The sequence below is a fragment of the Macaca mulatta genome, chromosome 9, assembly GCF_049350105.2.
Source record: "Macaca mulatta isolate MMU2019108-1 chromosome 9, T2T-MMU8v2.0, whole genome shotgun sequence".
NCBI classification, from domain to species: Eukaryota; Metazoa; Chordata; class Mammalia; order Primates; family Cercopithecidae; genus Macaca; species Macaca mulatta.
Window position 1 is genome coordinate 7,503,408 of NC_133414.1, and position 14,176 is coordinate 7,517,583.

Below are 14,176 nucleotides of genomic sequence, written 5' to 3' on the forward strand. Positions count from 1 at the left end.
CTCCAGCCTCGGTGACAGCGAGAGCCTGTCTCTAAAAAACAAAAACAAAACTAGGGAACCAGTTTAAGAAGCTGAGCATCTGTAAATGGGAATTGCAGGAAAAGAAAATGGACAATGGACAACAGAGTCAATTTAAAAATTTTTTTTAGATGGCATCTCTCTCTGCCGCCCAGGCTGGAGTGCAGTGGCGTGATCTTGGCTCACTGCAGCCTCCACCTCCCAGGTTCAAGCGATTCTCATGCCTCAGCATCTTGAAAAGCTGGGACGACAGGCATGCCACCACACCTGGCTAATTTTTTGCATTTTTAGTAGAGATGAAGTTTCACTGTGTTGGCTAGGATGGTCTCAATTTTCCAACCTTGTGATCTGCCTGCCTTGGCCTCCCAAAGTGCTGGGATTACAGGCATGAGCCAGCGCGCCTGGCCGAAACATTTTTTTAAATTATGAAAATTACCTGAAACTGATGGTAAGGGTTTCTGGATTGAAATGACTCATTAAATGCCCAGGATAATGGGTGAAAATAGGCCCACATTGGCCAGGCGTGGTGGCTCACACTTGTAATCACAGCACTTTGGGAAGCTGAGAGGGGAGGATTGTTCAAGACCAGCCTGGGCCTCATAGGCAGTCCTCATCTCTACAAAAAATAAAAAAAAATTAGGCGTGGTGGCACATGCCTTGTTCCCAGCTCCTTGGGACACTGGGGTGGGAGGATGGCTTGAGCCTGGGAGGTTGAGGCTGCTGTGAGCCATGATTGCACCACTGACCTCCAGCCTGGGTGACAGAGTGCGGACATAGCCTGGGGGGAAAAGGCAGTGATTAGGCCTCTGGAAGGCAACAAGTTGTATAGGAGAGAACTGTAGTTGACCCCCGACCTCGCCAACTCAGTGGAGTGTGCCTGCTTTTGTGGCCTTCATAAGGGTGAGCATGCACTGCAGGTAGGAGCTGTGTGCACATGTGGCGTGAACGAGCCGAATCTCAGCCTCAGTGGCAGGAAGTCAGTTACAGCGCCTGAAACTCAACCATGGAAGCAGAAGCCCACGCAAGCCCATCATTTAGAGACATCTCAGAGAGACAACACGCACTGAGACACTCAGCAGAAAGATTTCTAAATGTTTCCTTTTGGGAGAGGGAATGGGCAGGTGGAGGGGCTTTTTGGTAGGTGTCTTACATGACTATTGGCTCTAAACAATGTGTCTGTGTGATAGAACTGTAAAATACCAGTGGGAGGGGAAGATACGGACACTGCGTAGACTAGTTCTCACTCAGGAAGCAAGGCTGGCCAGAGGCAAGAAGTGGGTAGGGGATGATGTGGACTTAGGGAGGGGTTTTTGCTTTTAAAACGAGAGAGGTTTGTGCAGGGTTATGTGTTGAGAGGAAGCAAATTCAGAAAGGAGAGATGGAAGCCAGGTGAGAGGATTGGGACGGGAGAGATGAAGGAGAAAGGGGTACATTGTAAGTGGTAAGGGAACAAGTTTAGGTTACTCTCACCCAATAATTTTGTTTTTTTGAGACAGGGTCTTACTCTGTCACTCAGGCTGGAGTGCAGTGGTGCAATGACAGTTCACTGCAGCCTTGACCTCCAGGCCCAGGTGACCCTCCCACCTCAGTCCCTCAAGTAGCTGGGACTACAGGTGCATGCCACCATGCCCGGCTAATTTTTGCTGATTTTTTGTAGAGATAAGATCTCGCTCTGTTGCCCAGGCTGGTCTGAAACTCCTAGGGTCAAGCTGCCCTCCTGCCTCAGTTTCCCAAAGTGCTGGGTCGAGCATTTGGGATGGACATAGAAGGTAATGGAGTGGAAAGTGATGGAAAACACAGATGTGCTGGGCAGCACCCTCCCAGTTGAAATCAAACACCATCCTTTTAGTTGGTGTTTTTCCTTTAGCAGCCCAGGCTTGAGAGCAGAGACGTCACATGGTGGACTCAGACACAGCTTAATCAACCTAAGGCAGTGCAGCAACCCTATGGGACCTTCCTGCCTGGGAAGCTGGTTACCGTCACGCTGCCTGCCCAGCTTCCTTCCTGCAGTGGTGTCTGGTCTGGGTCTGGGAGCAACTCACTGGATCACAAAGGGACTTTGATACCTCTAGAATCAGACTATTAGCAATTTAACATGTATCTTCACGTCTGACCCCAGCCCTTCAGTCCTTCCTAGTCACCCTGAACCCCTGACTTTAGCAATGTGGGGTACACTGAGAGCCTGGAAGCTGATCACTCTAGATTTGCAGTGAGTGGGAGCGGTAGAGACGTCTGAACCGAGGCAGGCAGGGTTCCTCCAGCTCCTTGCCCAAACATGAAGATGGTGCTACACACACCCCTCACCAAGGCACCTCTGCACAGCTGGGTTGGTGTGGGGGCAGGGATCCCTTAGCCAGCAGGGGCTCTGCCTCTGCCCAGCCTACTTAAGGACAGGTTCTCCAAGAGGGCCCAGGGGGTGCCGTCCCCTGTGTTCCTCCTTACCGGGGACCTGTGTGTGTTTTATCCCTAGCGGCCTGGCCTGAGAGGTAGGTTAGATGGAGGGACGGGGGCTTCCCGCTCAAACGCCAAGGTCGCCAATCGATCACTCCATTTGCTGTCTTCGTGACATCTCAGCCCTGCCATGTCCCAGACACAGGCCCTGACTTCCTTCCGAGCTCTGCTGGCTCCTCCATGCACCCTTCCCCGCCTCCGGAAACGGCACCATCATCCGGCTGATACTTTTCTTCATGCCAGTTCACTGGGAAGCTCTCTTCACGCAACCTTCAGAACGCACCACCCACCCGCCCGCGACCCTCCACCGTTCTGCCTCCTGGACCAGTTGTGTATGTTGCTATGTGCCTCTGCCCCGGCCCAACTCGCTCTCATGTAGAGGGACCTGCAGTCTTACAATGAAGACTCACCCCGGCCACACTCCTGCCTCAACCCTGCAGGGCTCTCTGGCTGCCATGAGGGCGTCAGTCCAAGTTGGACCACAGCGGAAAGGCTGGGGTTTCCTGTCCACTTCCAGGCTGGCCTCTGTCACCCTACGCCCGTCTTTTAAAGGAACTCACTGAGGGCCCCAGAAAGCGGCCAGCACAGTGCTGACATCCTGAATTTTTCTCTTCTTCCTTTTTTAAATGTACAATTCAGTGGTTCTGATTGATTTTTTTTTTTTTTTTTTTGAGATGGAGCCTCACTCTGTCACCCAGCCTGCAGTGCAGTGGCGAGATCTCCGCTCACTGCAACCTCCGCCTCCTGGGTTCAAGCAATTCTCCTGTCTCAGCCTCCCAAGTAGCTGGAATTACAACCATGTGCCCCCACACCCGGCTAATTTTTGTATTTTTGGTAGAGATGAGGTTTCACCATGTTGGCCAGGCTGGTCTTGAACTCCTGACCTCAGGTGATCCACCTGCCTCAACCTCCCAAAGTGCTGGGATTACAGGCGTGAGCCATTGTGCCCTGCCTGAATTTTTTTTTGTTTTTTAAGTAATCATTTTCCTAATACATGTCTTCCTAATCTGGACCCCACAGATTAGGAAATGCTTTAGTTTTTAATACCCATGGTATTTCCACTACCACTAGTGAAGAGTTGTAGTTAAAACTCTTCCAAAGGATCACATTAAAAAAAAATAGCATCAGCCTTTGGAGTCCAGGATGAACAATAAAATAAAAAGTAAGTAGCCTGGAGGTCACATGGAGAGAGCTTCCCCATGAATTGGCGACACCTGGTGACAGGTAACACTTTAATCATGGCCTCACACACACACAATGGGGTCGGCCCCACGTCCTCGGCCAGCTCCATGTATTTTAGACTCTCTTACAACAACCCCACTTAATTGGCTGTGAGTGGCCCCAGAGCAAGACTCTCAGGGGCGGGGCGGGAAGCAGAAAGTGCTGATTCCGCGGGCGTGCGGAGGAGGCTGGTGGCAGGGGCTCAGCTCAGCTGCTCCCAGGCGTTCCTTCCTCCTCTGCTCATGTTTGGTGCCTCAGCGTCGCTGGGCAGTGTCGCTGGGCAGGCTTCTCCTGGCCAGCCACCTGCAGCCCTTGGAAGGAAGACCTTATTATAACTCTGAGGAATATACAAGTTAAACATGGAAAATTGGAGAAACTGGCGCCTTAGGACAAAGGCTAGAGTGTAAAAACAAGTCCATTAAGACCCCGCCTGGGCTTTCTCCCAAACCTTAGAGTTTAATTAAAATAATGGAGGCGTTCTTGTACACCTTGTACCAGGATCCACTTTAAATGAAGTAATTGGGCCAGGAGCAGCGACTCACGGCCACAATCCCAGCACTTTGGGAGGCTGAGGGAGGATTGCTTGAGTCCAGGAGTTCAAAGACCAGCCTGGGCAACATAGTGAGACCCTGTCTCTAAAACAAGTAAGAAAAAAAGGAAGTAATCGTTCCAAGGCTCTGAAGTAATTTTCCAGACCCCAGACCCTAGTGACAGATTAAACAGAGGAATATACCTCAGCTTGGAGGTGTACTCCTGCACAAAGGTATATGGTTTAAATGTATATAAGCACTGAAAAAAAAAAACTTACAACTTTAAATTAGTATGGTGAGTTACTCTGACCTTCTCCCTGTAACGGGCTACAGAAATCAACTGCCTTCTTCCCCACTCTGTCTGCAGCTTGTTGTTGGACCATGAGAACAAGCAGCTGGACCTGGTTTTGTCTGGGAACGGGAGCAAGAAAGCCTTTCCCACAGGCTTCTCCAGCTGACTCACATATTGTTGGTCAGAACTAGGCGACCTGCCCACTCCTAAGCCAATCATCGTAAGGAAGAATGGCTTCAAATCATCAGGGTTTTATGTCCTGGAGCTTGGGATGAGGTCAGCTTTCCATGATGCATACGGCTGGATGAAAGAATAAATCCTAAAAAAGTGGGAATGTATTCGAGAAGGAAGGGGCAGGTGCTGATTACCCTGTAAGTAAATAGATCTCATTTAGGAAGTGAAGTCAATGTTTATTAGGAGCCTCCTGAAGGTAGATGCTATCGGATCTTTGTGTATGTGAATTCCTTCAGTCCCCACAGCAAACCTGGGAGGCAGATGACAGCTGCCTTGTGCAGATGAAGAAACAGGCTCTGAAGAGTCACTGGGCTGGGCCCTCTGTGCTCAGTATCACAGAGCAGAGCTTGGATGAAAACTCAAGTTCAATCTCAAACCCATAGCTATGTGAAGAGTTGGAGTTAGAATTCTTCCAAAAGATCACTTTTTTCTTTTCTTTTTTTAAAGCATCTGCCTATGGAGTCCAGGATGAACAATAAAATAAATATTTAATAGTATGGAAGGCTTTCAGATGTTCTTAGCCATAGAATTCTTTAGGCCTAATTTTACTTTCAGTTAACAAATGCAGCTGCTGTGATCACTCAGGACGGGGATGGGCACCCAGAGTTCCTTCTCCGCTCCCCACCTGTGCTGGCCCCTCAGGCGCCTCTGGAGCCACCAAGCCTTCCCGGAACACTTGGAAAATACCCGCAGCCCCTGCAGCCCAGGAAGGCTGGCAGCAATTTGAGTACCCTCTGGGTGGCATTGACTCCAAGAAGATTACACCCCATTTTAAAATTATTTTGGAGACAAGAATCCCAGTCTGTCGCCCAGGCTGGAGTGCAGTCACGCAATCACTGCTCACTGCAGCCTCACGCTCCTGGGCTCAAGCGATCCTCCCACCTCAGACTCCTGAGTAGCTGGGACTACAGGTGAGCCATGGCACCCAGTTACACACTTCTGTAACTAGGACTCTTGGCTCTCTGCCCAGAGGAATGAAGACACAGCTTTGGAAAGAGAAGCACTGACCTTCACGGTGAGGGCGTCCACCAGGAGGGAGCGGTTTTGCCGAGCGGAGACTTGGGGCTGACGGCCCTACGGGACCCTTGCTCTTTTTCAGTTTCATTTTCCTTCCAGTTACTGAGCAGCCCTCCCAGGACCCGAGGATGCAGGGTGTGCAGGGGCGGCGCGGTGCTTCCCTGGCCAACTCCTGCCTTGCCGCCAGTTGACCTGGCTGCCCAGCGGCTATGCTCTGTCTTTCCTGAACATGTCGCTCAATTTCCTGTTTGTGTTTTTGTCTCCATCACTCCCCTATTTAGAATGCTCCCTGCCCATTTATTGAAATTCCACCCATCCTTCCAGCTCACGTCCTGCATTCCTCAAGCCTCCAGGCCTTGGAGCCATCTCTGCCTTTATGGGGCTCGTGTCCCATTAGTGTGTGTGCTTGTGATTATCTACTAGCTTGTGGCATAAGGTTTTGCTTCGTGTTTGTTCTGGTATGCTTCTCTTTTTGACCAGGCTGTGGGCTTCTTGAGGATTAGTACCAGGCTTCACTGTCAGGATCTCTAGTGGCTAGTGAGGGGAGAGACTGACACCAGGGTCTCCTGTAACCCTCACGCCTCTGGGAAGGGAGTGCATGTGCCGTCATCCCCACTGCGAAGATGAGGCAATGTCAGTGCACGTAGTGCCTCCAAGTGACAGGGCCAGCAAAGGGTAGAATGGATGTTCGACACTCAGGCTTTTAAGTTCTATCCTCTTTCCACTGCACAAAGACAGTATTTTGCAGATGCCACATGCATAGAGCAGATAATAAGTGTTATGAAGGCTCAGAGGCAAATGATTTTGTATAATTGAGTCATTGGCAGAGGCTCTGGGGCTGGGTACGGTGGCTCACGCCTGTAATCCCAGCACTTTGGGAGGCCAAGATGGGTGGATCACTTGAGATCAGGAGTTTGAGATCAGCCTGGACAACATGGTGAAGCCCTGTCTCTACTAAAAATGCAAAAATTAGACGGGCGTGGTGGCACGCACCTGTAGTCCCAGCTACTCAGGAAGCTGAGGCAGGAGAATTGCTTGAACTCGGGAGACAGAGGGTGCAGTTAGCCAAGATCGTGCCACTGCACTCCAGCCTGGGCAACAGAGTGAGACTCTGTCTCAAAAAACAAAACAAAACAAAACCCAAAACTGAAAAAACAGAGGCTCCTGGAGAAGGTAAACTTGATCTGGTTCTGGAAGGTGAGTTGGCTGTAGGAGACTGTGAAGGAAGGACAGGGGCATTGGGCGTTGGCTATGGGCTTGGCCTGTGAGGAGGCCGCAGGTGGGACGTGGGGGTGGAGGTGCTTGCAGCAGGGCCCAGCCCAGCCTTGGGAGCTGTTGTTCCCACTGAACGGGCTGAATCCTGGGATCCTGAGGGTCTAATTGGGATTCTCAGCAAAGTTTTCTCCCCATGCGGAAGGGGCAGGGGGAGAAAATCGTCAGCAGAACAGACTTCCTTTTGCAAGATGACCCCTCGAGCAGGAGGAAATGTTGCAGCACTCAGAGGCAGAACTGAGGGCTGCTTCTGAGGGCAAGGGAGGTTGGGGGATCCTATCAGTCCTCCCAATGTCCCCCTACGTTTTTAATCCAGTACAGGAACCTCACCCTTCTCCAATCAGTGCTCTCCCTTCCAGCTGGGAAACCTGCTGGGGCCATGGATTCAGCTAATGTTCTTCAACTTGACAGCTTAGACTCTTTTTTTTTTTTTTTTTTTTGAGACAGTGTCTCCTCTGTTGTCCGGGCTGGAGTGCTATATGGCATGATCTCGGCTCACTGCTACCTCCTGGGCTCAAGCAATTCTCCCACCTCAGCCTCTTGAGTAGCTGGGACTACAGGCATATGCCACCACACCTGGATAGTTTTCGTGTTTTTTGTAGAGACAGGGTTTTTCACCATGTCGTTTGGGCTGGTCTTGAACTCCTGGACTTAAGCGATCCACCTGCCTTGGCCTCCCACAGTGTTGGGATTACAGGCATGAACCACCGCACCCAGCCAAAGGCTCAGACTCTTAAGACGGGTTTTCAGACATCCTGGCCTTGCATCTGTAAGGGATGAAATTCCGTGTTGTTCTAGGAAGTCTTTAGGTTTCAGTCTGTGGCTTGAATTCAGACTTTAGAGATTTGAACTTCTAATTCTCTAAGTTTTTCAGCGCCATTAAAAGCAGTCACCCGCCTATGGCCTCAGATTTCTCGTAGCCATACGATCTCAGGATGGAAGCAACAGTCTCCAAGAGCCGGGCTTGCAGCGGGCATGACATCCCAGGCACCTCTTGGCGAACTAATTACCGAACTTCCTGGGCTGCTCCGTCCCTGTCTCTGCATATCATCAGAACATTTGCTCTTTTCTCTCCTCTCTAAGGCAGATAACCAACCGCAGACGTTCCTTATCTCCCCTCTTCTCCATAATTTGCAATACCCACTCCTGGTACCGAATTTCATATCAGCTAGGAACTTTTCAGTGACAAGTAATGAAAACCGAATCTGTTACAAAGAAAAAAGAAACGTATTGGAAAGATACGAGGGGCTCATAGAGTCCTGGGAAATGGGAGGCTTAGGTTTGGAAAATGGTTAGGACCCAAAGTCTCCTGGAGAGCCCAGGAACAGGAGGCCCAGCAGCCGGTCAGTGCTTCTGAGGCCACTGCTGGGCACTGCCCTGTGAGCACTGTGCTCTTCATTCTCTGTATTCAACAGCTTTGTAGTCTAGCTGAGAGGCCCTGGAGGCCACGCCCAGGCCAGGTGCCCACGCGCGGCGGGAGCAGGGAGAGGGGAGGTCAGCCCCTCTGTGTCAGTGCGTGATAAGGCACCCCAACAGGATAGAGGAGCCCCAGTGGAATTCTGCATTCCCATTCTTTCTCCTCCTTTGTGTGGAACATTTCTCCTTGGTGTTTTTTGTTGTTGTTGTTGAATTGGAGTCTCTGTCGCCCAGACTGGAGTGCAGGGGTGTGATCTCGGCTCACTGCAACCTCCACCCCCAGGGTTCAAGTGATTCTCTTGCCTCAGCCTCCCAAGTAGCTGGGATTACAGGCGCCCACCACCATGGCCGGCTAATTTTTGTGGTTTTTTTTTTTTTTTGAGACGGGGTCTCGCTCTGTCACCCAGGCTGGAGTGCAGTGGCCGGATCTCAGCTCACTGCAAGCTCCGCCTCCCGGGTTCACGCCATTCTCCTGCCTCAGCCTCCCGAGTAGCTGGGACTACAGGCACCACCACCTCGCCCGGCTAGTTTTTTGTATTTTTTAGTAGAGACGGGGTTTCACCATGTTGGCCAGACTGGTCTCAAACTCCTGACCTCAGGTGATCCACCCGCCTTGGCCTCCCAAAGTGCTGGGATTACAGGCATGAGCCACTGTGCCCTGCCATCATTGGTGATTCTTTTAGTGCATTTTAGCCTTGTAATTGACAGAGGGCCTCGGGTATGGCACTTTCCTCTGTGAACTGCGAGTCAGGATGAGGGACGGAAGGTTTCAGGAGAGGAGTGGGTGTTTCATCCTGAATAGCTAAGAACAGTGCCATTAGAATGGGTGGATTTACAGTCACTGAGGGGAGTAAAGTGTCAACTAAACCCCCGGGTAATATAGTGCCTAATATTCCCTAAAATATGCACACATTGAGTTTAGATTAGTGCCCGGCAGTGTGAGGTGTGGGGGAGGCTGTGATTTGTGTGGGGCTGGTCCTGCCTCAAAGGAGCACAGCCCCGTGGTGAGGCAAACCCGCAGTACTCGGGACTCCGCTCTGCGCTGTGCAATTCCGAGCCAGCAGGGGGCAGCCTCAGCCAAGAGGAAGAGGTCCTTGTGGACGACAGGGGTGGAAAGTCAGAAACGGGGGTCTTTCCCTGTGTCTTTTGGTCCCTGCTCTCCCACTTCCTAATGTCTGGAGAAGGGTTTAAACAGGGAAAGTCACACCACAAGATATATGTTAAAAAGTTAGACAGGCAGGAAGAAAATGGAAGTCTGCATCTATACAAGGGAATAAAGAACGTTGTAAATGGTTAAAAAAAAAAAAATGAAAAGGGGAAAGTTAAGAGTCTTATTTCTTGGCCAGCTGCGGTGACTCAAGCCTGTAATCCCAGCACTTTGGGAGTCCAAGGCGGGTGGATCACCTGTGTTCGAGACCAGCCTGGTCAACATGGTGAAATGCTGTCTCTGCCAAAAATACAAAAATTAGCCAGGTGTGGTGGTGCACGCTTGTAATCGCAGTTACTTGGGAGGCTGAGGCAGGAGGATCACTTGAACCCAGGAGGTGGAGGTTGCAGTAAGCTGAGATTGGATTGCACCATTGCACTCCAGCCTGGACAGCAGAGCAAGACTCTGTCTCAAAAAAAAAAAAAAGTCTTATTTCTTGATCAAGGAAAATCAAGGCAAAATATAAAAGGCGAAGAGCAATCCATTTTCTTCAAGGCAAACGTGTAGGGCAGGGAATGAGGGAAGAGTGGGAGATGTGAATCATTTAGATTTGTGGCAGCTGAAGACATGGGGACTGAAGGTCAGGTGTGTTGGCTCACGCCTGTAATCCCAGCACTTTTGGAGGCCGAGGCAGGCAGACTGCTTGGACTCACAAGTTTGAGACCAGCCTGGCCATCATGGTGAAACCCCGGCTCTACTAAAAATACAAAAACTAGCCAGGCATGGTGGTGTGCACCTGTAGTCCCAGCTACTCCAGAGGCTGAGGCATGAGAATTGCTTGCGGTGGAGATTGCAGTGAGCCAAGATTGCACCGCTGCACTCCAGCCTGGGCGACACAGTGAGACTCTGTCCCCTCCCCCACAAAAAAGAAGTCAGTGAAAAATGGCACTTTGAGAATATCTGATTGGGCACTATGCCCATGCCCCATCCCCCAAATGCCCACAGTGGCTCCCTCCTCCCCCTGGCTGTACAAGGGGTAGTTAGTGGCTGGTTTTCAGCCAGGACTGCTCTCCTCCTACCCCACCTATACTCCCTATTACTTTTGCCTGGGCTCCATGACTCACACCTGTAATCCCAGTACTTTGGGAGGCTGAGGTGAGTGAATCACTTGAGATCAGGAGTTTGAGACCAGTCTGGCTAACATAGCAAAACGCTGTCTCTACTAAAAAAATATAAATATTAGCAGGGTGTGGTGGCGCATGCCTGTGGTTCCAGCTACTTGGGAGGCTGAGGTAGGAGAATTGCTTGAACCTGGGAGGTGGAGGCAGCAGTGAGCTGAGATCTCGCCATTGCACCCCAGCCTGGGTGACAGAGCAAGACTGTTTCAAGAAAAAAAATTTTTTGTAGAGATGGGGTCTCACTATGTTGCCCAGGCTGTTCTTGAACTCCTGGGCTCAGTCAATCCTTCTGCCTCGGCCTCCCAGAGTGCTGGGATCACAGGTGTGAGTCACTGGGCCCAGTGTCCCAGCTCCTGCTCTGATCCAGCTCTAGCATTAACCGAGCTTCGTGGCTGTGGGCAGAACAACTTCTCCAGTCCTCAATTTTCTCATCTATAAAATGAGGCGGTGGGATTAGGCCCATGATTTTAGAAATAAACATCAAAAACAGCAAAGAAAGTAAGAGAAGAAGAAGGGAAGAGACGATGTGTAAACCATTGCTGAGCTGAGCCCGGACTTGCCACCGTGTGGATTAGATAATGCTGCTTCTCCTCACATGGAATTGTGGGAAATTCCCCAAAACTGTGACCAGAGCCAGCTTTAGGCAAGGCTTTTTCTCCTTCTGGAAAGAACACCTGAACTCAGTCACCTCGGACTCTGCCTTCCTACTCTTTCTCCTCCTTTGTGTGGAACATTTCTCCTTGGTGATTCTTTTAGTGCATTTTAAAAATATTGAAAATAGACGTTTTATTTTGTTTATACAAGGTACAATGTCAAAATACAAATCATATATAATGTGTAGCTATAATAGACAAGGAAGTATAAATATAAACACATATATATGTAAAATGGCACTGAGTTGAGGTTTCTTCTTTGCGAATCCTTTGATGGAAAGGATTCGCTTGGCTCAGCATCTCTCCCACCTTTCCCGGGTCCCTGTCTGTGTGTGCAGAGCAGCTGGAGACAGGGTGGTTAGAAGCCCCAACGCTGGTGTCTTCCCTGGAGACACCTCCCACGCCAGGAGGAGCCTTGTAGTTGACAGAGAGCTTCAGGTTTGTCACTTTTCTCTGTGAACTGCAAGTCAGGATGAGGGACGGAAGGTTCGGGGCAGGGGTGTTATTTCATTACCACAAGTATTCCAGGCAGCTCACACTGTAATAAAATAAAACCCTTGCCCAGAAGCCTTTGGTCTCTCCTGGGAAGCTGGGTCCTGGATCCGAGGCAGGCAGGTGGTGCCCATGGGAATGCGGAGAACCTGCTTCCCCGTGCAGGAAGCGCCGACCCCGCAGTCCGTGAGATCCTGCTGGGACGTCTGAGAGGCCTGGTGGGCTTGCTCCTGGAGCCCACCTCCTTGCACCTCTTCTCAGTCATCTTTAGCTAAAGCAGATAGGCTCCTTCACTCCGGACGTAGCTGGGCTGGTTTCCCCGAGTTTCAGAGGTCGTGAGAGCAGTTTTCCAAGTCTTCATCTCTGCTGCTGGTCTCCCCAGTCACCGGCAGAGCCTCCATGGCTTCCATTTCAATGCTGGCCGGCGGGGGAGTTTGCCTGCAAAGCAGGTGGTTCATAGGTTTTGAAAAGAGGAGGGGGTTGGCCTCAAATCAACACGCTTCCCACTGAGCATGTCCAGCACTGTGGGGATGGCAGGAGCAGACAGAGGCCCTGCCGCAGGAGTCAGACAGAGAGCACTTAGTCCTCAGAGATGGAGAGAACCTAGAATGCCTACCTCTACAGAGAGTACTAAATCCTATCTAGCGGCCAGTTGTGGTGGCACATGCCTGTAATCCCAGCACTTTAGGAGGTTGAGGTGGGAGGATCGCTTGAGCCCAGGAGTTCAAGACCAACCAGGGCAATATGATGAGAATAATAAATCCTCTCTAGGTATTTCCAACCTCCCCATCCACCAAAGATCCACCAAATGTTGTTGGAGCAACTCACGCCACCCCGCGCTCACCCCACGCTTTGCCAGTCCTCTGCCAAAAAGCCGTTCAAATGGCAGGAATAAGAAAAGGAGAGAGTGACTGGGAGCCTGGCCAAACCAGACTTGATCATCTTGAAAAAAGTGATTTAATATTCATGAAGCTTTTAAAAACAGTTCTTAGCACTTAGTATGTGTGAAATAAATACAGAAATACACAAGTCAATCAGCTCCTGAATGACAAGCACAGGGGAGGCAGGACACTGGGTGCCGACGCCCTGGGCATCTGGCTGGCACCTTCTCCCGGGGCAGGTGAAACGTCCCTCCGGAGGAGCAGCAGCTCTTTAGGCCATTTTAAGGTGAGCAGTGTGAGCTGCCTGGAGTGAGAGCTAAAATAAGGCAGGATGCGGGTGCATTCACTGAAAATAATTTGCTAACAGCCAATTTGTCAAATGGCAAATCTAATAACCCATTTGCAAAAAACAAGTTTATGGAAAGCATTAGTTCACCAAATGACCAAGTAATTTATCAAATTTATCAATTCTTCTTTTCCTTCTTTTTTTTTTTTTTTTTTTTCTGAGACAGGGTCTCGCTCTGTCTCCCAGGCTGGAGTGCAGTGGTGTGATGCCGACTTGCTGCAACCTCTGCAGACAACCACGCCCAGCTAACTTTTTGTATTTTTTGTCAAGATCAGGTTTCACCATGTTGGCCAGGCTGGTCGCAAAAAAAAGCGATCCATCCACTTCAGCCTCCCAAAGTGCTAGGATTACAGGTGTGAGCCACTATGCCCGACCATGCCAATTCTTCCTAAAGATATATTTATTTCACTTTTTGAGCTTTTTAAAAATGAAAAAAATTTTTTGTGTGTGGGGATCGGGTTTCACTATGTTGTCCAGGCTGGTCTCAAACCGCTGGGCTCAAGTAATCCTTCCACCTCAGCCTCCCAAAGTGCTGGGATTACAGGCATAAGCCACCATGCCCAACTGAAATATCTTTCATATAGCCAGTAAATATTGCTGTTTTCCTCATATGAACATACTTATTGGCTGTATATACCAAATTTACAAATCCTTTTTAAGAATATATTTTAATGTAATTTTCATAAAAAGGTGGTATATACATTTAAACATATATTCAGTGAATATATGTATTCATTATAACCTGTTAAAAATATAATTCCAAATTCAGCATTTTATATGGAAATTCTGTAGTTATTAATAATGATATTTTGAAAATTGTTTTAAAAGTCATTTTCTGTTTTGTCAACATTTTTCATTTTTTGAATTCTTTGGAGAAATTTTTGAGTAACATCAATGTTTGTTAATTTCTCAACTGTCTATGAGGTTGATGGCATTTTTTATTGGTTGGGATGGTATTCACAGCTTTTGAAGATTTATGTGAAGTTTTAGATACTGGTTTTCATTTTGACTTTATGGTAGCATTTCAT

At 49.4% G+C, this 14,176-nt stretch overlaps 1 protein-coding gene across 8 annotated transcripts in view; it reads right to left on the minus strand.

Moving 5' to 3' along the window:
- Positions 1-11,547: 11,547 nt before the first annotated feature.
- The window catches only part of IL15RA (interleukin 15 receptor subunit alpha), a 34,577-nt gene continuing 31,948 nt past the window's right edge, over positions 11,548-14,176 (minus strand). For 6 of the 8 annotated variants that reach the window (XM_077945371.1, XM_077945370.1, XM_028853491.2 and 3 more), the window contains one exon: positions 11,548-12,359. In XM_077945371.1, the coding sequence (XP_077801497.1) occupies positions 12,248-12,359 (112 nt within the window). In that variant the 3' untranslated portion in view covers positions 11,548-12,247. 8 annotated transcript variants of the gene reach the window in all.